The following is a 24,901-nucleotide window of genomic DNA, read 5'->3' on the forward strand; positions in this document are numbered from 1 at the left end:
AGAAAGAATCAAGCGAAGGGTCGGGCAACATCTCAGTGTCATGAGAGGCACCATGGAGATAAACGCGTTGTCACGTGACCGACCTCTTCCGGGTTCTCCCCTCTCGGTCTCGTCTCCTAGAGCACGTGGGTTCTTGTTTGTTTGGAGCGGGCCCGGAAGTTTCGTCCTGCCGGCTCATTCGGAAGGGCTGAGTTGTGCGGGTGGGGTGACCCACCTTATCGGGGAAGGGATAACCAAGTGCCGGCAGGTGACGGTGATCCAGTCGGACTGACGTTTGGAGGAGAGATCGGGCACTTCCTCGCCGCTGCAGGTAGGTCCAGGGACCCATGGCTCCCCCCCTCCTGAGGTTACCAGCACTTCCACGACAAGGTGGAAACCCGAACTGCCTGCAACAGGTGTAAGCAAAGTTGGCTCTTCTATGACTTGTGGACTTCAACTCCCAGAATTCCTGAGCCAATCATGCTAGCTCAGGAATTCTGGGAGTTGAAGTCCACATGTTATAGAAGAGCCAACTTTGCCTACATCTGGCCTACAACAACCGTTTTCTTCCAACTCTCTTAACTGAGAAAATGGGGTGGGATCGATCACGCGTTTGCAAAACGTTAAGAAACGTTAAGAAACGCTTGTTGCGTGGCCGTGGGAGTGCGTATAAACAGGTCTTGGTCCTTGACCCTCGGGCATCGATCAGCTTAAGTTTCAGGGAAAACTATTTCAATTCCTTCCTTCCTTGAAACATGGCCTCGATTAAAGGGTTTGCGGATCTGGCTATTTAGGTTTCAAAAGGAGAAGTCATGAGATGAAGTTGTGTTGGTGGTATTATTATTATTATTGTTATTGTTATTATTGTTATTATTATTACAAACATCCTTTTCTGCAGGTGATGCTTCACTCTACTTTTTCCTTTGTTTTATCTGGAATCAATGAGGGTGTTATTTGGTCAGCAAGGAATTTGTCTTTGGTGTGTACACTGGGAGCATGCACACCAAAAACAAATTCCACCAATCACACACTTGGCCAATAAAGAATTCTATTGCATTATAGAGTAGCAAAGACTTAATCAAAGACTGAAATCAAATCCAGACGTAAGTGAGCTTTCTGCAGCTTCTTAAACCAAAGGACCACTTCAGCACCATTATCTTAAAAAATGGTTTTGTCATTTCCAAAGCAACAGGTCAAGCAAGACTTCAGAAGGAAAGGATTAATTTTAAAAAAATTTCCCGTCCTTAAAATATTACCCAGGACATAGTAAAAATAAAAAAATAAAAATGCTAGCCATAATGATAGTGTCAAAACCGCAAGGGTTACATATTTATATACAGGCTTGACTTATGACCATAATAATTGAGGGCAGAATTTATATTGCTAAGTGAAATAGATAGGTTTTCCCTACTTTATGACCTTAGTCACCATCTGGCTTCCCAATGATTTCAACTTTCCCAGTGACTTCGCTTGTTAATTGCATGATAGTGGGACACATCATCATAAATACCATTGTAAATATGAACTAATTGCCAAGCATGCAAATCTTGACCATATGGCCATGCCACAATGGTTATAAGAGTGGATGCTATAAGGTTTATAACAGTGAAAAACGGTCATGAATCACTTTTTTCAGCGAGTCACTGTTTTCAGTGTTGTAACTTTGAGATAGTCACTAAACAAATAGTTGTAAATCAAGGAATACCTATATTAATCCCAATTGTTGACCATCTAGCTCTAGACAGCTTACTATAAAATGAATGCATAAAATGCACACTATAAAATATAAAAACAAATCAGCATTCAAGGATTGTGTAACTATGTGTGGTTATTATCTTGACTTTTTAAAGCCATAATCTAGGGATACACCTGCCACTTTGAATGGAATTGTAGTAGAACACTCACAGTCCTTGAAGTAGTAAGGAATGCACAGAATTTTTTTCAAGAACTTTTTTGATGAGTACGCATATATAGCCTTGATGATGAACTTATAGCACCGTGCCAGAGGTGGCATGTAGACCTCTTTGTGTCGGCACATGTGCTATCACCAGCTGCTCTTCCGAGTTCTGTCACACGCATGCACACCATACAACTGGTCTTCACATAAAGACCAACTGTCCAGCATATATGTGTGCATGATGGAACTCAGAAGTGCAGCTAGCTGCCGTGTGCATGCGCTCCCAACAGTTGTTCTCCAGGTTCCAGTGCTCCAGCGCATATGCACAGTTTAGTTTCAGGACGCATGCCAAAAAGGAAAAAAAAGGCATCACTGATATATAGGACAACAATTTGATAGCCGTGCAAAACTTTTATTGAACAGATTGGAATCTTAAAAATAGGTCATTGGAGCTGAATTATTTTTGGGGTGAGAGGTGGAAACAGCTATCTACAGTATTCTCTTCTGAATAACCACCATTTTTTAAAAGGGTGTACTCATACTGATTTTCAAGCAAGGTTGATCATATTGGCTGTCATTTCTATTTGATATCACTTACAGACCTTCCCAGTAATTCCCAATTTTTAATGGATATTATTATACATTTTAATACGTTTTCTGTGGATTACACGTTCATTATGATTTACTTTATTTATTTTATTATTTTATTATTATTTCATTTTATATTTTATTTTATTTATTTTATTATTTTATTTATTTTATTTATTTTATTTATTTTATTTATTTTATTTTATTTTATTATTTTTTATTTATTTATTTATTTATTTATTTATTTTTTTTATGCCGCCCTTCTCCTTAGACTCAGGGCGGCTTACAACATGTTAGCAATAGCACTTTTTAACAGAGCCAGCATATTGTCCCCACAATCCGGGTCCTCATTTTACCCACCTTGGAAGGATGTCAACCTTGAGCCGGTGATGAGATTTGAACCGCTGACTTACAGATCTACAGTCAGCTTCAGTGGCCTGCAGTACAGCACTCTACCTGCTGTGCCACCCAGGCACCCGTGATGGAGAAACTATGGCACATATGCCAGAAATGGCATGCAGAACCCTCTCTGCTGGCACACAAAGCATTGTACCAGGTCAGAACTCCGTGGTGTTTCTTTCATAAGCTTCTGTTTTCTGCAAACTACTAAACAGAAGCTCATGAAAGAAGAAGATCTCACCTCTTGCTGTGCTGCCATTATTGGGATTCCCTGCCTCCCACCGGTCAGCTGGCCTTCGGATCTCTACCACACATGTGTGCATGTCAGCACGCATGTCCACGCATGCACATGTCCATGCATGCACCTTTAATTTTGGGCATGCGTGCATGTAGTTTGGACACTCGGTGTGTAACAGATTCGCCACCACTGCTTTAGATCCACTTTTGAAGATGAAATTATGAAGACTTTTGTTAACTAAGATTTTACAGCACTCTTTGAATAAGACCATGGAAAATAGAACTGATTTTACTCCAGGTGAAATACTAGTTAGTGGGAGTATTTAAATGATGTTATTTATCCAATGCATACCCTTCTTTTCAAAGAGTCGAAGGACATAATCGATAAAAAGTCCCAAGAGCCATTGTTTGCAACTTTAACTCTTACTATTTTTATTTGGAAAATATTTCATGAATTACTGGCTTCGAATAATATAGTCATAGGATTTGACTAATAATGTTTCCTTTACTAAAAGTAGCTGTCAAATTGCACCTTTCCATTGACAAATGGGCAGGTGGCAATTGTTGGTGGGTACAACACTTCCATTTTGGAATTTCCTTTCTTCCTTCCCTCTCTCCCTATCTTTCTTTTCTTCCTTCATTCCTTCCTCTCTCTCCCTTCCTCTTTCTTTCCTCTCCTCTCTTCTCTCTCTCTCTTTTCTTTCTTTTTTCTCTTTTTCTGTCTTTCTGTCTTTCCTGCATTGTGGTGCGTTGTGCTGTCTTTCAGTGCTACATTGTGGTGATAATTTGGAGGATTTATATTTTGATTTCCAGTATATCTTGAGTTGGCTTGTTGCAAGATAGATGGCAAAACAAATAAAATCAAACTGGTTTATGAAATGTAAAAATACACACTGTGCAAAATTATTTTTCCATTGAAATCACGATACAGTAAGCATAAATGATATTTTTTTAATTTTTCTTCCTCTATTATAATAGATAAAAGAATCAGGAAATGGAGGAGAAAAAAAACAAAAGGAGAAGTCCCAAGTCATCCATGACTCATGTCAGTCAAGTTCACAACAAGAAAAACACTCTGCCTTCTAGCAAAAGTATAGCGTTTACCAATTCTTCATCCCAGGTTCATTTACAAAGACCAAAGCTTAAAAGGTAAGGTTTTATATGGTATATGGAATGTGCTACTGGCAATCAAAGCTGGCTAAATTTGAGGGCTGTACAATTTTCAAACAGGGAGACGTTAAGGGATAAAGAATACCTGGCGCACAAACTATCCAGCTTGCCATGTCTGTGGCATCTCCTTTTGTGAAACTTTTTCTCCAGGAGCTTCTTGGTGGGATATTTTCCACTCCTCTCATTTGGGGAGGATATGGGTCAGACAAACTCAAGCTTAAGTATGCTGGCCCCTTTTGAAATCATCCAAACTCCATTTAGGAGTTTAGTCCTTAGGAGCAGTATTTGCTTCCAAACTAATTTTAATTCTCCGTACTGAAGGAGCGGGTCCAGCAGTCACATGGGGTTGCTCATGTCCAATCCGGTGGAACTGAGCCTAGTATTAAAAAAGCTTGCCGGATCCGCCCCTTCCCCAGAATTCGCTCAGTTCGCATATCCTGCGGTTGTATTGTGAATGCTCGTTCAACATTCTAACACCTTCCCTTCGACCTTTCCTTCAAAAAAGTAGTAAGATTTATTGTCTTTATTCAATTACTTGCACTAATTGCGCCAGCCGTTTAAAAGAAAAAAAGAATAAAGCGGCTCGGCTTTTTTCCTTGGGAGAAGTTGCGGTTTCGTTTTCCCCCGGCGGTTTTGCCGGTTACGATTCCTGCGGCCGCTTGTGGATTCTTCTAATCCCTTGGCCTGGAGGTTCTGGTGCAAGTATTTATCATTGAATTATTGTTTTATTAGTGTATACAAATATTTAAGGGCTTATAAAATACCTCCTGCGGAGTGAGACGCCTTCTAGTCTCCTGGACTTAGTCGATCGCTTTTCCCTTAAGAAATTCTACGGAGCGATTTTTTCGGCGCGAAGGCCTTCGCGCCCTTTTTTTAAAATATCTAGGCCTCTCGTGTTGGCCTTCTGCCAGCCGCGTAGGCCTCAGTCCACCGCGTGGATCCGGGAGCGGGCCTTGGGGGTCCCAGGCTAAATTCTCCACCGGCTAAGCCTCCAACCAGAGTGCCTTGGTTTTACTTAATTGCAAAGTTTAGGGAGGCTGGCCCCGCTGGATTTGGGGGCACGAACTCTGGGTTTGCCCAGATTGTCCTCACGTCTCAGCAGCTTCGAGGCCTCGAAGCAGGATCCATTCCTCTTGGGAAGTCCTTGAAATCTTCTCCTTATAATTTAGTTATTGGCTCAGCCTTGTCTTCTGTTAATTGTCAGACTATGGCTACTTTTCCCAAGAGAGGCACAACTAAAGGTCCCAGAGAGGCCAGGCCTACAGGCGATGAGATTACTAGTATCCCCCAGGCCTCTTCCTCCTCTTCTCCAGGGGCCCGTCCCTCGACCAAGGTCACCAGGGCTGAGAAGAGAAGGGACCTAGCCCTACAAAAAATTCATGACAAATCAGCAAAACGTTTGAAAGTGCAGGCCCAAGTAATCAGTAGTCAAGACCCACCAGAGGCCTCTAGTCTGCCTCCTTCTGGGGTCCCTGTGTTATCTCTGGATGAGCCAAACCTAGACAGACCCCAACCTAACCTATGGGGCATAGGTCCAGAGGAACCAGATATTATTGAAGATTCCCCCCAGCCAGGATCCTCCCAGGCCTTTAGGAATTCTTCTGCCATTTCTGCTGATATTTCCACTTTACCTCCTGAGTTCCAATCTATTTTTGCTGTGTTGTCCAAAGCCATTGATGCCAAACTCTCCTCCATCAATGAGCTTCCTTTACCTCTTCCTCCTTCTCGTTCCTCCCGCCCCTTGGGTTCTTCCCCAGCGGTCAGAGCTCCTATTCAGGATGATTCAGAATCCTCCCAGGATGAATATGAGGATGTAGAGGAGGATGAAGACCCTTTCCAGGGCTTATCAGAGGATGAGGAATCCCAAATAAAGGTCCCTCCTCCAATTACTATTTTCCCTTCTCAACTATTCAAATCTCTCCTCCTCAAAGCTAGAATTTCTACGGGATTAGCAGCCCAGGAGAAACAAGCCTCCACTTCCACTGATCCCCCGGAGGAGAATTTACCTTACTTCACAGAGGAACAGGAGGATAATGAGGTAATTCCTATGCCTAAATTGTTTAAAGATGCCTTACTCAAACAGTGGGATTTTCCAGCCTCTGGCCTTAATCCCTCTACCAAGGACAGAAAGTTGTATAAACTCTCCTCTTCCTATGAAGAGCTTCTATCTTTTCCCAAACCAGATGAACCTGTCAAAATTCTTCACTCGGCAGCGGCTGTGCCAGGCGAGGCGGAGGAAGTCCTCCGTCCAGAGGACAAGCGCATCGAGCAAATGCTCAAAAGAGGATTCTCCGCTGATTCCTGGGCCATTAAAAGTTCTGCAGCAGCCTCCTTCTTCTCCAGAGCCATGCTGCTGTGGCTTCGCCAACTTCAACAGCACATTCCTCCAGATGACTTGAGAGGTCAACAAGACTTCAACAAGGTCTTTGCAGCTGCCCAGTACGTGGCTGATGCCACCTTGCAATCTACTAGATTTTCTGCTAAGTCTATTGCAGCTTCTACAACGGCAAGAAGACTCCTATGGATTCGCCCTTGGCAAGCGGGAGTTCGCCAAAAGTGGCAGTTATCCCAGGGCCCCTTAAAGCGCGACCTTCTCTTCGGTGATCTTCTGGATCCACTCCTCACGGAGACCACGGACAAGAAGAAGGTTTTGGGTCCAACCACGAAAAAGGTTACCAAAACGCAGTCCTTTCGTCGCCCAGGGCGCCAGCAAGACCAAGCGGCTTCCTATCAGAGATCTCCAGGTCAGTATTCCCCCCGCTTTCGTTCCCAAGGTAGGAACTCCAGGGGTAGAGGTTTTCGCTTCCAAAGGGGAGCTTCCTCTAACAGGGCTTCAAAAAAACCTAGATGGTAATCTTTCCTCCAGTCCCATAGGGGGTCGCCTAGCTCATTTCGCTTCAAATTGGCGTCTCACCTCCAAGGACCCTTGGGTCATTGACACTGTTCAAACAGGCCTTCTTTTAGAATTTATTTCTCCTCCCCCTAAACGTTTTATTTCCTGCCCTTCTCCCAGGTCATCCTCAGATTGTAACCGTATGGAGGAGGCCATTTCTCATCTATTGTCCATTAGAGCCATTCAACCGGTCCCTTCCGGTCAGAAGGGCCAAGGGTTTTATTCCATCCTATTTATGGTTCCAAAGTCCTCCGGAGGTTGGAGAGCCATTTTGGATTTAAAGAAACTAAACCTATTCATCAAATATAGAAAGTTTAAGATGCACTCCTTGTCTTCTATTTTGGCCGCCATTCACTCGGGAGATTTCATGGTCTCCTTAGACCTCACTGAGGCCTACCTTCACATTCCTATAGCCAAATGCCACAGAAAATTTTTACGTTTTTCCTTTCAAGGCAGGCATTTCCAGTATAGGGCGATGCCATTTGGCCTTTCCTCGGCCCCTCGGGTCTTTACAAAGCTCTTGGGGTCCCTGGCGGCCTATATCCGGGCGTCTCCCATCCACATTTTATGTTATCTTGATGATATTTTAATTCATGGGAACTCCCTAGAGAGAGTGAAGTCAGACCTTTCTGTTACCATGTCAGTCCTTCAGGACCATGGGTTTTCCATCAACTTTGACAAAAGTCACCTCCAACCTTCCACTTCCATTCCTCACCTGGGATCCATTATTGATTCAAAATCTTCCCAGGTTTTTCTCTCTCCCGAGAGAAAACTCAGCATAGTGGAGTTAATTTCTAACGTTTTATCTAATCCTTCAGTATCCATAGTTACTCTATCTTCCCTTTTGGGGAAGATGGTGTCATGCATAGGCATCATTCCCTGGGCTCGCCTTCATGCTAGGGAACTCCAGTGGCTTCTGTTGCCTTTTCAGAGATCGGGGCACAGCAACTCAAATCGACGCATTGTCATCCCACTGAGTGTTCGCAGATCCTTCAAGTGGTGGAAGTCTCCGGCCATGGACAGAGGATCCCCGTTCAGGTGCCCGGATCAATTTGTCATCACCACAGATGCCAGTCTATCGGGATGGGGCGCCCACGCCCAGGGGATGATAGCCCAGGGCACGTGGTCCCCGGAGGAAGCTTCCAGGCCAATCAATTGGCTAGAGTTAAGAGCCGTTTCCCTGGCTCTGAAGCATTTCTCTCCTCGCATCCCCAACCGGCACGTTCTCATTCTCACCGACAACATTGCCACAAAAAGCCATATCTGCAGACAGGGGGGCACGAGATCCAAGGCTCTCATGAGGGAGGCCCTCAAGTTGGGCCTTTGGGCGGAAAAACATCTCCAGTCGCTCCTAGCCGATCACATCTCGGGGAGTCTCAACGTCCAGGCGGATTGGCTATCCCGAGCGACAATAGACCCAGGAGAGTGGAACCTCCATCAAGACCTGTTCCAGCAAATCACCCTCAGATTCGGCCTACCAGTTCTGGATCTCTTCGCGACCAATGCGAACGCCCAACTCCCTCGCTTCTATTCCAGATTTCCATCCCCGGGAGCGGAAGCAATCAATGCCCTCCGGAGCCCATGGCCTCCAGGCCTACTCTACGCATTTCCTCCAATTCCAATCCTCCCGGACGTGATTCACAAGGTCCTCACCGAGAGGGCCCGAGTAATCTTAATCGCCCCTCATTGGCCCCGCCGGCCCTGGTTCGCGGATCTCCAACAGCTGTCCGTCCAGGACCCTTGGCGACTCCCCGTTTCGGGGGATATGCTGCGGCAGGGGGCCTCTTTCCATCCAGACCCGGAGTGGTTCCACCTCACCGCCTGGCTGTTATCAGGAGAGATTTAGAACTGCGTGGGCATGACTCCGATTCAGTGGAGGTCATTTTAAAGGCCAGAAGGGGCTCGACCAATCGAATCTACGACCACACGTGGTCCAAGTTTCACCAGTGGTGTCTACAGGAAGGTCTCTCCCCTCTGTGCATCCCCATACACAGAATTATTTCCTTCCTTATGCAAGGCTTCCATAAAGGGCTTTCCACCAGCACCCTCCGGCGTCATCTGGCAGCCATTTCATCTGTCCTAGGGGGTCCCCGCAGACAGCCTCTCCGATCCCTCCCTGAAGTTCAGGAATTCCTCAAGGGCATAGCCAACCTCAGACCTTCCAAGGTCCACAGGTATCCATCCTGGGATTTGCCACGGGTTCTCCATTCCCTCACGCAGGCACCATACGAACCCCTAAAATCGGCGTCCCTCAGGTACCTATCCTTTAAGGTAGCTTTCCTGGTGGCTATTACCTCTGCCCGACGCATTTCGGAGCTGGCTGCCCTCTCAATCAGGCAGGACCTTTGTCAATTCCATCAGGACAAGGTAGTCTTGCGACTGGACCCCACCTTCTTACCCAAGGTCAGTTCCATGTTCCACAGATCTCAGGATATTGTCCTACCTTCCTTCTGCCTCCAACGAGACCATCCCTTGGCAATTAGATGGCACACCCTGGATCTCACCAGAGCACTGAGAATATATATCCAACGCACAGGACCCTTTCGGAGGTCAGAAGCACTTTTTGTAGCCTATCATCCCAGAGTCATGGGGGCAAAAGTGTCTTCAACAGTAATAGGCCGTTGGATCAGAGGGACTATATCTAAGGCCTATGAGTCGGCCTCCCTCTCAGTTCCAAGGAACATCACTGCGCATTCCACCAGGAGCGCAGCCACCTCGGCCGCTTGGGCGACTCAAGCCCCGTTGGAGGAGGTCTGCAAAGCAGCCACTTGGGCCTCGCCAAATTCCTTCATCAGGCACTACAAAATTGATTCTTATGCTTCAGCGGACGCTGCCTTCGGCAGAAGGGTACTCCAATCCGTTATCTCTCACGATAGCAAGCTAATCCCACCCTAGGGACCATCTATTGGGTATGTCCCATGTGACTGCTGGACCCGCTCCTTCAGTACGGAGAATAGGCGTTGATTGCTTACCTGAACGCCTCTTCTCGTACGGTGAGCGGGTACAGCAGTCACTTCCCGCCCTTGTATGTGTTTTCTTTACCTTTCTATACCTTTCTTCCTCTAACAAGGAGAGTTGAACACTACAGAGCTTCACAACTGAGCCTAGTCTATGGATTCGCGAATTCTGGGGAAGGGGCGGATCCGGCAAGCTTTTTTAATACTAGGCTCAGTTCCACCGGATTGGACATGAGCAACCCCATGTGACTGCTGTACCCGCTCACCGTACGAGAAGAGGCGTTCAGGTAAGCAATCAACGCCTATTCTGTTGTGATAGATCAACATACATGCGAGTCTTTGGAGAGGGGTGGCATGCAAATCTAATTAATAATAATAATAATAATAATAATAATAATAATAATAATAATAATAATAATAATAATAAATACGAAGATCTAAAAATCAAGCTGCAACGACTCTGGCATAAGTGGTACTTGGCACGGAATTGACAAACTATCAGGCATGGGGGAACTGAGATATTCTTTCCCCCAGGCCTTTACAATTTACGCATAGTATGTTTGTATGTATGTTTGGTTTTATAATAAGGTTTTTTTTAGTTATTTTAGTATTGGATTGGAATGTTACATGCTGTTTTTATCACTGTTGTTAGCTGCCCCGAGTCTACAGAGAGGCGCGGCATACAAATACAAAAGCAAATGCAAATTAAATAAATAAATAAATAAATAAATACAATCTCCATCAGTCAATTGCAAAAGGCCGCTTTACTGGGATTGGCAAACATAATTCGCCGCTACATCACGCAGTCCTAGGTGCTTGGGAAGCGCCCGACTGGTGATGAAATACGAAATCCAGCATAGTGATCTCGTTTGCTGTGTTGTATTGACATAATAATAAAAACACGTATATGCTTCTTCTTTAACTAAATGGGAGGTTTGTATTTTTAAAATGGAGTGTGATCTTTATTAGTTGCAAAAAATGGTGCATAAAACAAAAGAAGAAGTTGCTTTTCTTCCTGTCAGTACACTATTTCAATACAAATTTCCATAAGTTCAAGAGCTTCATGGAGCTTTGCATAACATCTCAAGTGGGTAAGGCATTTCATTCCATTGGCATCCTTCGGTCTCAAAAGACCATGGTATCATGCTCTGGATTCTCCAGAGCAGGGGTAGGCAAAGTTGGCTCTTCTATGACTTGTGGACTTCAACTCCCAGAATTCCTGAGCCAATCATGCTAGCTCAGGAATTCTGGGAGTTGAAGTCCACATGTCACAGAAGAGCCAACTTTGCCTACCCCTGCCCCAGAGCATGAAGCCTGGGTAGGTTAGTATGGAGGAAAGACTGTTAGGAAAGACTACCCACAGATGGGCAGGGCAAGGAACACAATTTTGGAAGTTTTTCAAGGTTTTAAGGGGGATAAAATATACCCCCTCAATTAATTAATTAATTAATTAATTAAATAAATAATAATTTAATAATTTAATAATTTAATAATTTAATTTAATAATTTAATAATTTAATAATTTAATAATTTAATAATTTAATAATTTAATAATTTAATAATTTAATAATTTAATAATTTAATAATTTAATAATTTAATAATTTAATAATTTAATAATTTAATAATTTAATAATAGCAGACTTTTCCTGCCAATCCTGTAATTCAAATAGAAGAGAATATCTGCGGCTCAGAGTCGAACAGTTGGTGCTCTCTGAGCTGGTTGTTTGCTTGCAGATGTTTCATTACCCAACTAGGTGACATCATCCATGTGAATACATGTGGGGTTTGCTCCCTGTTTTCATAATAGTAGCTTGCCCTACCAGTTTTGGTGGGGATGTAGTTTTCTCTTAATCAAAGAGCTTCCAAGGAGAATGAATGTAATGAAATATCTGCAAGCAAACAGCCCCGGTTTGAGAGCACCAGGGACTCTACTTCCCTATAATTTGAAACAATTAAGGAGGTGCATCTTCAGGGCTTTTCTAATCCCCAGATGCTGCAGTTTTCCAGATTCTTTTCAAAAAGCTTGAAAAGCAAAGTGTAACAATAAAGACAATGGAAAAATAAAGTTATTAGACAACATGTGGCATTGCTAGAGTTTCCAAAGATGGGTGCCATTGAACCGTGATGGCGAAACTATAGCACGCATGCCACAGCCTGTATGCAGAGCCCTCTCTGCAGGCACATGAGCCATGGCCCAGCTCAGCTACTCATCATCACTAATGTTTTAGTTCTACTGTTTTGTTATTGTTATTTTTGTTTTGTCAAGCCTATATCTGACTTCATGTTTCACAGAGTTAGGGAACTGGATAATGAAAAACTAACTACAGTGCAGTTCAAATATGGTCTTGAGAAATATCTCAGCTGCTGTTGACTCGTTTCATTTTTAGATTTGGCAGGGAGTGTTTTGGCCAGAATATGGAACAGGACATGTCCAGATAAAGGAGATAGCATCCTTTGGTTTGGTCCTGAAATATTTCCATTCTAGAATAAATGCATTGCCATTTCAAGGTCTAATGAACATTGCAGAATGAAGGCAGTAGTGCAAGTTCTGTTCATTATTCGAGGCGAGAACATTTCCCATAAATTTCCTTCTTTTTTCTTCCCTCCTGGATTTGAAGTGGTTGTGCAATGTTCTGTAAATAAAAGTATTTCTGAATGCAAACTCAGAACCCAGTCAAAGAAACGTATTTCCAGATATGAGTTCTTGGTTGCTAAAGATATATTAAAGGGGTATATGGGAATTCCTGTTACGTTTAGCCCCTTAAATGGGCTTATTTTTTTCTTATTTTTTTCTTTCATTGCATAGTGATATGCAATGCAAGCTCACTTTTTTCTTTTGATGGTCCTAGTAACTTCGATAGCATCTGAGATAGTTATTTTGCCACTCAAGAGTTATTCGAACTGTGATATGAGGGCCATATAAATTTGATAAATACATCCAGAGATACATCCAAGGCTTTGATAGCAAATATCCAGGCATGTCTGGAATCCCCTGCTCAATTGACTGAATGCAATTGCAAAACAATAATCAAAACAACAGGTTCTACTTAAATACAGCATAACTCAGTTTATCCAAAATATAAGAAAGTGAAAAAGCAAGTTATTCATGAGATGCCTAATGATTCTGCTACTCTTACTGATCAGATAGTAGGTCATGCTGGTCAAGATAAGGTGGCACCTGTACATTATATCTTTTCCTAAATTATTTTCTCAAGAGATAAGTCCAAACATGAGGCCAGAAGCTGTTACAGTAATTCAGCTGTCTCACTAAAAGCTGAATCTTCAAGCATTCCTGTACAGTACAAGAAGGCTAAAAATTGAGGGAGCTGCATATTCCAACAAGGCCTGCTCGTTCTGACAAATATTGTTTGGATTTCTGAGAAGGGCTAATACTTCAGCCCTAATAAATAACAATTTTCCTTTTATTCTTGTTCTTGGTCCAAGAATTGAAGAGTACCAATAAGAACTTAAATATACCAGATTGGTCCTTTCAGCTTTTAAGGGCAAAGTGTGGAATTAGCACACTGTAATTAATGTGGAACTAGGGAATGGTAAATATATGATACAGAATCTTTTTTTTTGAAAGTCGGAACAAAGCTAACTCCTATCGTGATTTTTCCAAATGAAACTCCACAATAGGATAACTTCACTTAGGGCAGTGATGGCGAACCTTTTTTGTCTCAGGTGCCAAAAGGGAGCCTGCCGTGTATGCACCCCCATGTATGCTCACAACCCCTGCGCTGCCTCCCCTGCGCATGCGCACAGGCATCACTGAAGTCTCCAGACTCCTGGAGCCAAAGGACATCGCAAAATGGCCAAACAGGCCAACCGGAAGTTTGTTTAGTTCATTTCTGAACTGCCAGTTGGCCGGTTGGCCCGTTTTTCGCTGTTACCAGGGGAGAGCAAAAAGGACCGAAAAAAGTCCAAAAGTCAGCTGGCCAGGACGCACATGTGCTGGATCTGATGTAGAGCAATGCCTCGCATGCCTTCAGATATGACTCCATGTGTTACAGGTTCACCATCACTGACTTAGTGGGACAATTGAAGTAATTGATCCATACCAATTAGAGAAGAAAAGGAGGCGTTTCCCAGAGACTGAAGACTTTCCTAAACTATTTAAGCAGTTTTCCATTAGCCTTTTTGATAAAGGAAAGCAAAATGTATGGACACATACAACACTCTGCAGTCTGCATTGGTTGCCGATCAGTTTCCGGTCACAATTCAAAGTGTTGGTTATGACCTATAAAGGCACCGGGCCAGATTATCTCAGGGCCCGCCTTCTGCCGCACGAATCCCAGCGACCAGTTAGGTGAGTGGGCCTTCTCCGGGTCCCGTCAACTAAACAATGTCGGTTGGCGGGGCCCAGGGGAAGAGCCTTCTCTGTGGCGACCCCGACCCTCTGGACCCAACTCCCCCCAGAGATTAGAATAGCCCACACCCTCCTTGCCTTTCGTAAGCTCCTCAAAACCCACCTCTACCGTCAGGCATGGGGGAATTAAGATAATCTTTCCCCCTAGGCTTCTACAATTTATGCATGGTATGTTTGTATGTATGATTGGTTTTATAACAAGGGTTTTTAGCTGTTGTAGTATTGAATTTTTATATTCTGGTTTTTTGTCACTGTTGTGCCCCGAGTCCACGGAGAGGGGCGGCATACAAATCCAATAAATAATAATAGTAATAATAATAATAATAATAATAATAATAATGGACATATAATAATTGTTAGCTTTAGAAATTCATCCTATGAATCATTACCTGAGTTCTTGAAATGAATTGGTTTTGTATATGTTTGGGAGAGAAGGGGTTATGTTCTTCCTTCAGAGCAGGGGTGTCAAACTCGCGGCATCACATCATGTGACGTGTTGTGTTGTCATGATGTTTCTTTCCTTTTTTAAACCAGTGTGGGCGTGGCCAGCGTGACGCATCTAGCCTGCAGGCTGTGAGTTTGACCCCCCTGCTTCAGAGCATTTGTTGAGGTGGGACATTCAAAGTAGCAAGTAGAACTAAATGACCACTTTTCTGTCTTAGAGGTGTGAAAGAGAAAACCAAAACACCAGGAGTGGAAAACAAAGGATCCCAGCCAGCTCCAATCCAGCATTCATTTCTCACAGATGTATCAGATGTTCAAGAAATGGAGAAAGGACTTCTGAGTCTTCTGAATGACTTCCATTCTGGAAAACTGCAAGCGTTTGGTATTTTCATTCTGACTGTTCCTCTAGATAAATTACATGTTGAAATGCTCATGTGACCACTGTTGGAAAAAGTGGGACATTGAAAGCAACTGCATGATTTGCTGCAGTCATACAAATTGGGAAATGTTTCATTAAACTTATTTTTTTCAAGCCAGAACAAGTTGCTTAGATCAAGGTACTGTTGCTATTATGGCACTACTTAATGGATTTATGTAACAGTTTTCTACTGTGGTGAATGCTCAAGATAATTCTAAAAAAGTTTTTAAAAGATAAAAATCAACACTAAAATAAACAGTAACATTTAACAATTCCGAGCCTGGCCACCCTATTTTGTATTCCATTTTTAATATATTTGCTATCCAAACTCTTTCTTCAGAATGTATATTTTTAAAGGAGGAGTAGAGTTGTAAGAGAATGAGATTTTTTAAAATAAGTTAACATTCAGACTAAATTGTCCATTGTGGCTGTGGCTTCACCTGTTAAGACTAGAAAGTAGGGTATGTAACATTTCAGCATACTATACTCACAGGCCTACATCCTTGTTAGCTGTGTAAGTGATCATAATACATACCGGTACTTAAATTAACTGCTCAGAGCCTTCTGAGCCATAAGATGAGCAGCACATTTTGTTAAATAAAATAAATTAATTAATTTATCCTCCCAACGAGACACAAATTTTATTTGCCAAGCATGAGGAGAAGAATCTGAGTCTTGCCCATTAGTTATGAATTACAGCTAGATATTTGAATTTTTACGTTATTTTCTCTCTTTGATTTCTTTCTTCTTCAGAAAGATTGTGAAAGCTGAAACAAATTGGAAGAAATAAAACAATTCCAATGAAATGTTCTTTAGAATAATGAACACAATGTGACAAAACGCTGTTGTTTTATTTCTCCCAAATGAAACATGGGAGATGGTCTGATTATGGCTAAACAATGCGTAGAGGCATGCTTGTAGATCAGTGGTTCTCAACCTTTCTAATGTCATGGCCCCTTAATAAAGCTCCTCATGTTGTGGTGACCCCCAATCATAAGCCTAGCGCCAATTCTCCCAACAGAGCTTTAAGCTGATTGGAAGGAAGGTCAGAGGGACACCCCCACTGTAAACCCCTGATTGCTCGGATTGTAAAAATATACTCCAAAGCGCCAGAATAGAAGATATAGTTCCTAACACCAAGGGAAATTTGTCTTTTCTCATGGTCATAGGCGACCCCTGCAAAACGGTCATTCGACCCCCAAACGGGTCCCGACCCACAGGTTGAGAACCACTGTTGTAGATTCTCTTGCAATTCATAAAACCCAGTGTGTTTTTCTGGTATAATGCCTACATGGCATTGGACCAGATTACTTATGGGACCGCCACAGAAGTCCCAGCAACCGGTCAGTTCCCACAGAGTCGGCCTTTTCCAGGTCCCATCAACTAGGCAATGTCATTTGGTGGGGCCTAGGGGAAGAGCCTTCTCTGTGGGGGCTCCAGCCCTCTGGAATCAGCTCCCCCTAAAGATTCATACTGCCCCCACCCTCCTTGCCTTTCGCAAGAGTCTAAAGACTCATTTGTGCTGTCAGGCTTGGGGCTATTAATTACTTGCCCCCTGGCTGATGAAGAAAATATATGTTTGTTGTGTGAATGGGAGTGATTGATTTTTAACAAGTTTGGGTTTTAGATTAGTTAATTTTATAGTTAATTGGATTTAAGATGTTTTCAGTGTTTTTTTTAATATGCTGTGAGCCGCCCCGAGTCCTCATATAAATCCAATAAATAAATAAAATCAATAAATAATGCTGAAACTGGAGGGAGGCGTTTGAACCCAGGAAAAGATATCCCTGCTTTAAAAGATTGGCAGAGAGCTGACTTGTAAGCATTGCTTGCACTGTCCAAAGCATTTTCCCCCCTTTGTTCACAGCCCTACTTTCTGTTGACTTGTAATAAGTAGGCTTTTATCTAGGGCAACAGAATACTGCAATTACTGAATGTGGAGGACAAGCAATGAGTACAGCTCAAAGGCAGCAGTGAGCTGCTTTTCTATTTCTATTTCGAGCAAGGAAGAAGATTCAAGGCTTGATTTGCTTGTGGAATTGTCTATTCCTAGCCTTAAGTAAGCCTCACAGGATAGAAGAAACACCCAGAAATAAAATGTTACTAAAGCAGGGCTTCTCAGGCTTGGATAAATTACTCAGGCTCTTTGGATAATGACACACAAATTCCATCGGGAGCAAAACAGGCCTGCAGCAGGTGGATGTTTCCCCCACATCCACCTGCACATTCCTTGGGGCAGGAGCTGGGCCAGAGCTAACCACAACACAAATCTATTACCGAATCCTCTCAGAGACATTGAAATTGAAGTATTTTACCTACAGTGGGTAAAAGGGGCCCTTCTGATAAGCGGTAATGAAGGAAAACATTTTGAAGCAATGGATTAAAGTATAGGATCATTCTTTGTCAAGTGGACCAGATGTCCTCACTCGATCACCTTCAATTTCAATGAAACTTTGCACATATACAGTAGTACCTCTAGATACGAGCTGCTCTACATGCGAGTATTTCAAGATACGAGCCACGAGGGGAGAGACATTTCTGTTCTAGTTCCGAGCTCAAATTCGGGATACGAGCCGAGCGTCCACTAGGTGGCGCAAGAATCCTTGCTTTTGGTTATCTCTGAGGGGGGAAAAGTTATTTGTTCCAGATACGAGTTGCCTCGAGATACAAGCTCCCTTATGGAACGAATTATGCTCGTATCTAGGGGTACTACTGTATTTATTATTATTTTATTTTATTTATTATTTAGATTTGTATGCCGCCCCTCTCCGCAGACTCGGGGCGGCTCACAAGATACAGCAATCATGACAAATCCAAATAATTTAAAATATTTAAGAAGATTTAAAAAGAACCCCGTTTACTAACAAACACACACACAAACATACCATGTATAAATTGAACATGCCCGGGGGAGGTGTTTCAGTTCCCCCATGCCTGATGGCAGAGGTGGGTTTTAAGGAGTTTACGGAAGGCAGGGAGAGTAGGGGCAGTTCTAATCTCCGGGGGAGTTGGTATTCCTTATGGTTTAAAACTGAAGTGCACAAAATTTTAGGTCCATATTCCAAACATTCAAGATTTCAGAGTCCTTTAAGTACAGGGTGATCAAATGTCGCGTGAGCTCCACAAAGTTTTGTGGTCGAGTGGGGAAGATTCTGAAAATTGGTCCATTTGACAAAAAATGACCCTATAGTTTTTCCATTTCATAAGCATACCAAACATGATACGTGAGTCAAGCTATGCAGATTACACTGTATTTCTGAAAAATAGTAAAATGAACCTATACCACTAAGGGTGTGAAAAATGAATATGGTACGACTTCGTCACCAGTGGTCTATACTGCTGCACAGGTTTACATGGGACTGCCTCTGAACTTCTTTTTGTTGACTCACTATGTGGCAGCCCAAGTGCTAGCTGTGACGTGCTGACATGAATCCATGACAACTGTACCTTTCAATGGCTCTTGTTGATTTCTAATGCTGCTTTTCAATTCAAATGCTGCTTTTAGCTTTTAAAGCCTTACGTGGCTTAGCATGAAGGTACTTTCAGGACTACCTTATCTAACTAGTCTTGACCCATATGTCGCAGTAGAACCTGCTGATGGTCACTCTGCAAAGTTAACAGCAGGGGTTTCCAAACTTGGCAACTTTAAGTCTTGTGGACTCCAACTCCCAGAATTCTCCAGCCAGTTATACTGTGCTAGGCTGGCTGGAGAATTCTGGGAGTTGAAGTCCACAAGTCTTAAAGTTGCCATGTTTGAAGACCTCTGGTTAACAGGGTTGGAGACTCATAGGTTGCTTGCCCTTTGGTGTGCCTGCGTTCTGGAAGAGCCTTTTCCTGGAAATTGTATTCCCCCCCTCCCACACACACACTCACACTTCTGATTTTCTGTAAACCATTAAAGTGGAGCTTTACAGAGAGCTTTTGAGATTTGAGGTGGTGTCGTAAACTTCCCTTAGGGTTGGCTGACTATTTGTAATTTATTTTCTCTCTCTCTGTTTCTTTTATTGTGCAAGTTTTACAATATTACACTGATGGAAAGGATAAACTAACAAGAGTTTTCTTGAATGTGGTGAGGTAAATCCAATAAATCACATTTATTCATCACCCCCACAAAGCCACTTTAAAAATGATATGTGGCTTCAAAGTCTCTGGAGATGTCACATCTTTAGCTTGGGGTCGCCTAAGCAGAAAACCATCTGCAAGATTTATGGAAGGACAGGTTCAGGGAGAATTACTATGAAGAAGAACTAAATTACGGGGTTATCAGATCTTCAAAGGGGAACATTGCTTCTCCGCTGTTTCAAGCGAAGTGCTCTTTTGAAGCTGGTTTGTGAAGTCATGTTGCCCTTCGGTTCTGAAGAGCCAAAACCTGGCGTGATGTTGCACTTTGATCATTTTCTTAAGCCTCCTGTGGCAGTTTTGATCTGTCTGTTAGCATGGTGGAAAGTTAATGCTTTTAATTATTATCAAATCTTTGGCTTAATGCTCTTTTATACCTTTGTTTACTTCAGGAAATGAATGTTCTATTGAACAAATGGAACATGTAAGAGAAATGCAAGAGAAGTTGGCCCGCTTGAACTTGGAGCTTTACGGAGAGTTGGAAGAACTCCCTGAAGATAAAAGGAAATCAGCTAGCGACTCCAATCTGGATAGGTTGTTGTCGGATGTAAGTATAGCCAGGGCGCAGGGAATTTATAATAGAGTCTCGCAAAAAGGTTTTTTTTCCAAACGTCTCAAGCATGTTTTTCCAAAAAGCAACTAGGCTTTGTTTTTCCTTGAAGATGGTTTGGTTCTTTAGCTCTGTTTGTTTCAAACAATTATGAGCACGAGATTTTTAAAGAGTGGTCCATTTTAACAGCAAAACTCTTTCACAGTGCTCAAAACACCCTGCCTTGCCTTCAAGCCTGTACTTTTGTGAAATTTTACATTCAAAATTGTGCAAAATGAAGTATTTTGCATGCTCTCTAAATTGATAGCAGAGGTGCCAAAATTCTCCTGACTTCAGGTCTGGTTTTTGCCCTTCAAAACTATGTGGCTTTGTTATTTTTGTGGTTTGCATAATAACAAAATTACATTGTTCAAACTATAATCTTTTCCTTCATTAGTGAGGGTGCACTGACAATGGGACATTTTCCCAATATTATACCACCCTCTATTGATAAAGAAAAAACACTGCAGCCTTCCTTTTTTCAAAACAGAAAAATACATTTAAAAGGGAAATTATCATTCCATTTTTTGGTCTCCTCATCCTTCTCTAAAACTATATTAATATCATTAAATTTTCATAAATTTCAGCATTATAATCTCTGGAAGCAACAAAAAGAGGTATTGATAGGCTTCAGATATTTGTTTTGCATTCTGTCTTTACGGCATTCCCAACCTTGGCAACTTGAAGATATCTGGACTTCAAGTCCCAGAATTCCCCAGCCAGCATTCGCTGGCTGGGGAATTCTGGGAGTTGAAGTCCAAATATCTTCAAGTTGCCAAGGTTGGGAAACATTGCTTTACGATATCATTACATTTGTATTTAGATATTTGGTAAAGGATGAAAGTTGAATCTAATGTGGATTGCAAGATTTCTTGAATTAACAAAAATATTTAATTAGCGGGCCACTGTTGTTTCCCAAAGTAGAAGCCTCATGCAGAAAAGGCAAATTCAGTTTATTTTTCACTCATTGATAAAAAAAAATAATATTCTGGAGAGTTTGGACACCATGCAGAACAGTGTGGGAACATTGCTGTGGGAAATGGACATCCCATTCTTTCCTCAGTTGGGGTTCCAGTAGATCTCAGTCTCTTTTCTAAATAATTGAGCCTTACTGACAAATTATCTGGACAATTAATAAGTGCAACTTTTTGTATTTCTACTGTAGCTGGAAGAACTGAATTCTTCTATGTATCCTTTTTGTGAAATGTCCAGTCTTAACCAAATTGCTGTTGAAACACAATAGTTCATCTCATACAAAGGGTAAAATTAAGTGCCTGTGAGGCAACTGCACCTCAGTCTAAGAACAGTTTGATCTGTTTTGTCGTTTGAAGCCTGCAGCCAAGAAACATTCAACATTTCTTCATGATTTACAAGTTATTTTAAATAGCATGCAACTCACATTTCCCTCCTTTTTTGTTCATTCCATTTCTTTTCACTTCCGTGTATTTGCACATCTCCAAATTTACCTGGTTACTTTTACTTTCTGCTCAATTTTTGAAAAGAGCAGTACAGTGGTACCTCATCTTACGAACGCCTCTTCTAACGAACTTTTCAAGATACGAACCCGGTGTTTAAGATTTTTTTGCCTCTTCTTCCAAACTATTTTCACCTTACGAACCCAAGCAGCTGCTGCTGGGATGAAGGGGTTTCTTCCCCCCCCCCCTTTTTTGAAGAAATAAAAGGGAGGGGCAGCTTGGAGGAGTAAAGATTTTGCATGCTTGCAAAGGTACTGAAACGGTGTCTTTTTAAGAAAGAAAAGGGAGGGGCAGCTTGGAGGAGTAAAGATTTTGCATGCTTGCAAAAGCACTGAAACTGTCTTTAAGAAAGAAAAGGGAGGGGCAGCTTGGAGGAGTAAAGATTTTGCATGCCTGCAAAGGCACTGAAACTGTGTCTTTTGAAAAAAGAAAAGGGAGGGGCACCCCCCTTGCCTTTCTTCCTTCCCACTCACCCTTTAGCCTAGCCTTGCTCCTTCCACCCGCCCCCTTTAGCTGCTCCTCTCTGCCCTCTGTTCGCCTCCCTTCTAAAGTTTGGGATTTTCCTGAAGGATTTGCAAGCATTATTTGCTTTTACATTGATTCCTATGGGAAACATTGTTTCACCTTACGAACTTTTCACCTTACGAACCTCCTCCTGGAACCAATTAAGTTCGTATGATGAGGTACCACTGTATTTCCTTAGTGGCTTTGAATGGAAATTGGTTGTATGAAGTGTGAACTAATGAGAGTTTGATAAGAAGAAGTATGATTTACTGCATGTCTGGGCTGTAGACCTGAATAATAGTGAGAAGTGTCATTTTTTTGGCTCAGTAATACTTTTTTCCATGTAGCTTAATAAACTATAACTGAAGGTCCCTCTTTCTCTGTGTCTGTTACTATGTAGATTTTTAAAAAGAATGGCAGGATTACTTCTTACCATTTTTCCTAATGCATACCTTCGCCAATCCAGTTGCCTTACTCCTATTGTTTCCAGTAATAGTAGCAACAGCACTTAGACTTTAAAGCATTTTACTGCCCTTTATAAGCAATCAACAGGTCAGCCTATTGCCCCCAACAATCTAGGTCCTCATTTTACCAGCCTCGGAAGGATGAAAGGCTGAGTCAACCTTGAGCTGGTGAGAATCGAACTTCTAACAATTGGCACAATTAACCTTCAATACTGCGTGCTAACCACTGCACAACCACGGCTCAAGATAATAATAAACATAGTAAAGTAATAGTAAATATAGTAATATTAAATATAATAACAGTGAAAGGATAAGACAGAATATTGGACCAAGGCTGTAGACAACCCAATTGTCATTGAAATTAAGGAATATAATTTTGATTTTGCATAATTTGTAAAAATGTTAGGCACTGGGTCTGTAACTGGCCTCCAGACCCCATTTGATGTAGCCTAATAGCAACTCCGTGTGGTAGGTAAGATGTTGAACTAAATCCAGGGGGCCTCAGGCTCAAGTCCACCTTTCACCACTGTAACTCCCTGAGTGAGTTTGGGCAATGTTTACTCTCAAATCAAGATGCCTCATTAGTTTTCTTTTGTGAGAAATAAAAGGTGGAAAGGCTTCTATGTCTGCCACCCTGAATTCCCAGGGAGAAGGCAGATATATACCGTGTTTCCCCAAAAGTAAGACAGTGTCTTACTTTCTTTTTACCCCCAAAAGCCCCACTACGTCTTACTTTCGGGGTATGTCTTACATTGGAAAAAAATTGAAAGGGTCGCGTTCCCGAAGGCATCTCCCCAGAGTCCAGAAGGGCAGCCGCGGGACAGGAGCCTTGTGAGCCCTTTTCCAAGTTCAACCTCAGGGCTCCAAGCGGCGTGCACGCGTGGAGCCACAGACGCGTGTCGGGGAAGCGTGTGTCTGGAGGGGAGGAGCCGCTCTGCGCAGTTGGGCAGCCCCACCTGCCTGCCAGAAAGGAGCCGGGCGAAGGAGGGCGCAGCTCCGGCCGCTCGCCCCGGAGCTGGTCGGCCTCGCTGGCCGCTTGCAGCCGAGCCTCGGCAGGACTCGGTTGCGGGGATGAGCGCCTTCGCTGCAAGCTGCCGCCCGCTCGGCTCGCTTCGGACCAGCGCCGTCCTTCGCTTTGCCAAGCCGGGGAAGAGGTGGTGGCGCCGCGGCGAGGCGAAGGCGAGGGGCGCGCGGGGAGCTTGGAAGCAACGTCATCGGGCTCCCCCCCCCGGCAATACCCCCGTGTTTCCCCGAAAGTAAGACATATGTCTTACTTTCGGGGTACGGCTTATATTAGCCGACCCCCCTGAAACCCCCGATACGTCTTACAATCGGGGGTGTCTTACTATCGGGGAAACAGGGTAAGTGAAATAAATAAAACAGCAACTTGAGAATTTCAGTATTTTTGGTATTATAGCTGGGGAAGAACTTATAAATATGAGTGGATGAGTAAACAAACAAACAAACAAACACTACAATTGTATGTTTTGTGTGAAATGTAACTTGTCCATTTTCTCATGCTCACCTGCTACTTAGGGTCCTTTTTTTTTTAGAATAAATGAAAGACAAGGGTCTATGTATCCTTCAGCCTCTTAAAAATGTCACCAGAAATTACCTCAGAACTTGTTTCTCCTGAAATGCCTGCAACCTTAGAAGAGCATAAGACATTTTACTTTTAGCTCAAACTCATTAAATGCTATTCCTTGACTCCTTGCTTCAGACAGAAACTTCACTTAGCAGATGTTCAAGATCTTCCGAATACCAGCAGAAGCTAATCTGACGTTTTCTTGCTTGTTTTGGGGATCCAACTTCCCACATTTAATTTCCAGCAGACTGTTCCTTGCTTCTGTACCAACATGTTGAAAATAATTAATATGTGCACACACTCCTCTTAGCAGACGTGCATTGTTGCAGCCTTGTCAGGCTTGAAGCTTAGGGTACAGTATGGCCATGTTTTGCTGCTATGCTTTGTATTGTTGCCTTATCCTCTGTGAAAAGTGGGGAAACTTGAAAGAGTATTTCTAAAATGGAAAAAAAAATCAGTATTGATTAAGTGAATAATGAACTATGGTGTGCCTGCTTCCTTTTCCACAATGTAGACAATCAGCACATGCTCAGTGATGCCATTAAATGAATGTTTAATTTATTTTAGCAATAAAATAATTTTAAAGACCTCTGTTTTCTAGAGAATTTATGTTCCCGTTGAGTGTTTTTATGTGTGTATTTATTTCTTTATTGGATTTATGAAGCTGCCAAATTCATAATATGTACTCCGAGCAGCATAATAAACTACACCAGTACACAGATAACCAAGGTTGAAAATAGAATAGAATAGAATAGAATACTTTATTGGCCAAGTGTGATTGGACATTTGGTGCAATGGAAGGAATTTGTCTTT

At 42.6% G+C, this 24,901-nt stretch overlaps 1 protein-coding gene across 1 annotated transcript; it reads left to right on the forward strand.

Annotated features, from left to right (window-relative positions):
- The first annotated feature begins 118 nt into the window (after positions 1–118).
- Positions 119–24,676, forward strand: CCDC28A (coiled-coil domain containing 28A). Its single transcript, XM_070733584.1, has 6 exons — positions 119–310; positions 4,079–4,249; positions 15,153–15,316; positions 19,864–20,018; positions 21,226–21,248; positions 24,224–24,676. The coding sequence occupies exons 2-6, from the start codon at positions 4,095–4,097 to the stop codon at positions 24,276–24,278; spliced, it is 552 nt and encodes a 183-aa protein (XP_070589685.1). The 5' UTR covers positions 119–310; positions 4,079–4,094; the 3' UTR covers positions 24,279–24,676.
- Positions 24,677–24,901: the final 225 nt, after the last annotated feature.

Source organism: Erythrolamprus reginae, chromosome 1 (assembly GCF_031021105.1).
Source record: "Erythrolamprus reginae isolate rEryReg1 chromosome 1, rEryReg1.hap1, whole genome shotgun sequence".
NCBI classification, from domain to species: domain Eukaryota; kingdom Metazoa; phylum Chordata; class Lepidosauria; order Squamata; family Dipsadidae; genus Erythrolamprus; species Erythrolamprus reginae.

What these genes read in the sequence shown, in the direction of transcription:
- CCDC28A (XM_070733584.1), top strand. Translation starts at nt 4,095, where the DNA reads ATGGAGGAGAAAAAAAACAAAAGGAGAAGTCCCAAGTCATCCATGACT. An exon ending in CAAAGACCAAAGCTTAAAAG is followed by an intron (nt 4,250 to 15,152) that starts GTAAGGTTTTAT and finishes TTTCTGTCTTAG; the next exon opens with AGGTGTGAAAGAGAAAACCA. An exon ending in GAAGAACTGAATTCTTCTAT is followed by an intron (nt 21,249 to 24,223) that starts GTATCCTTTTTG and finishes TCCTTGCTTCAG; the next exon opens with ACAGAAACTTCACTTAGCAG.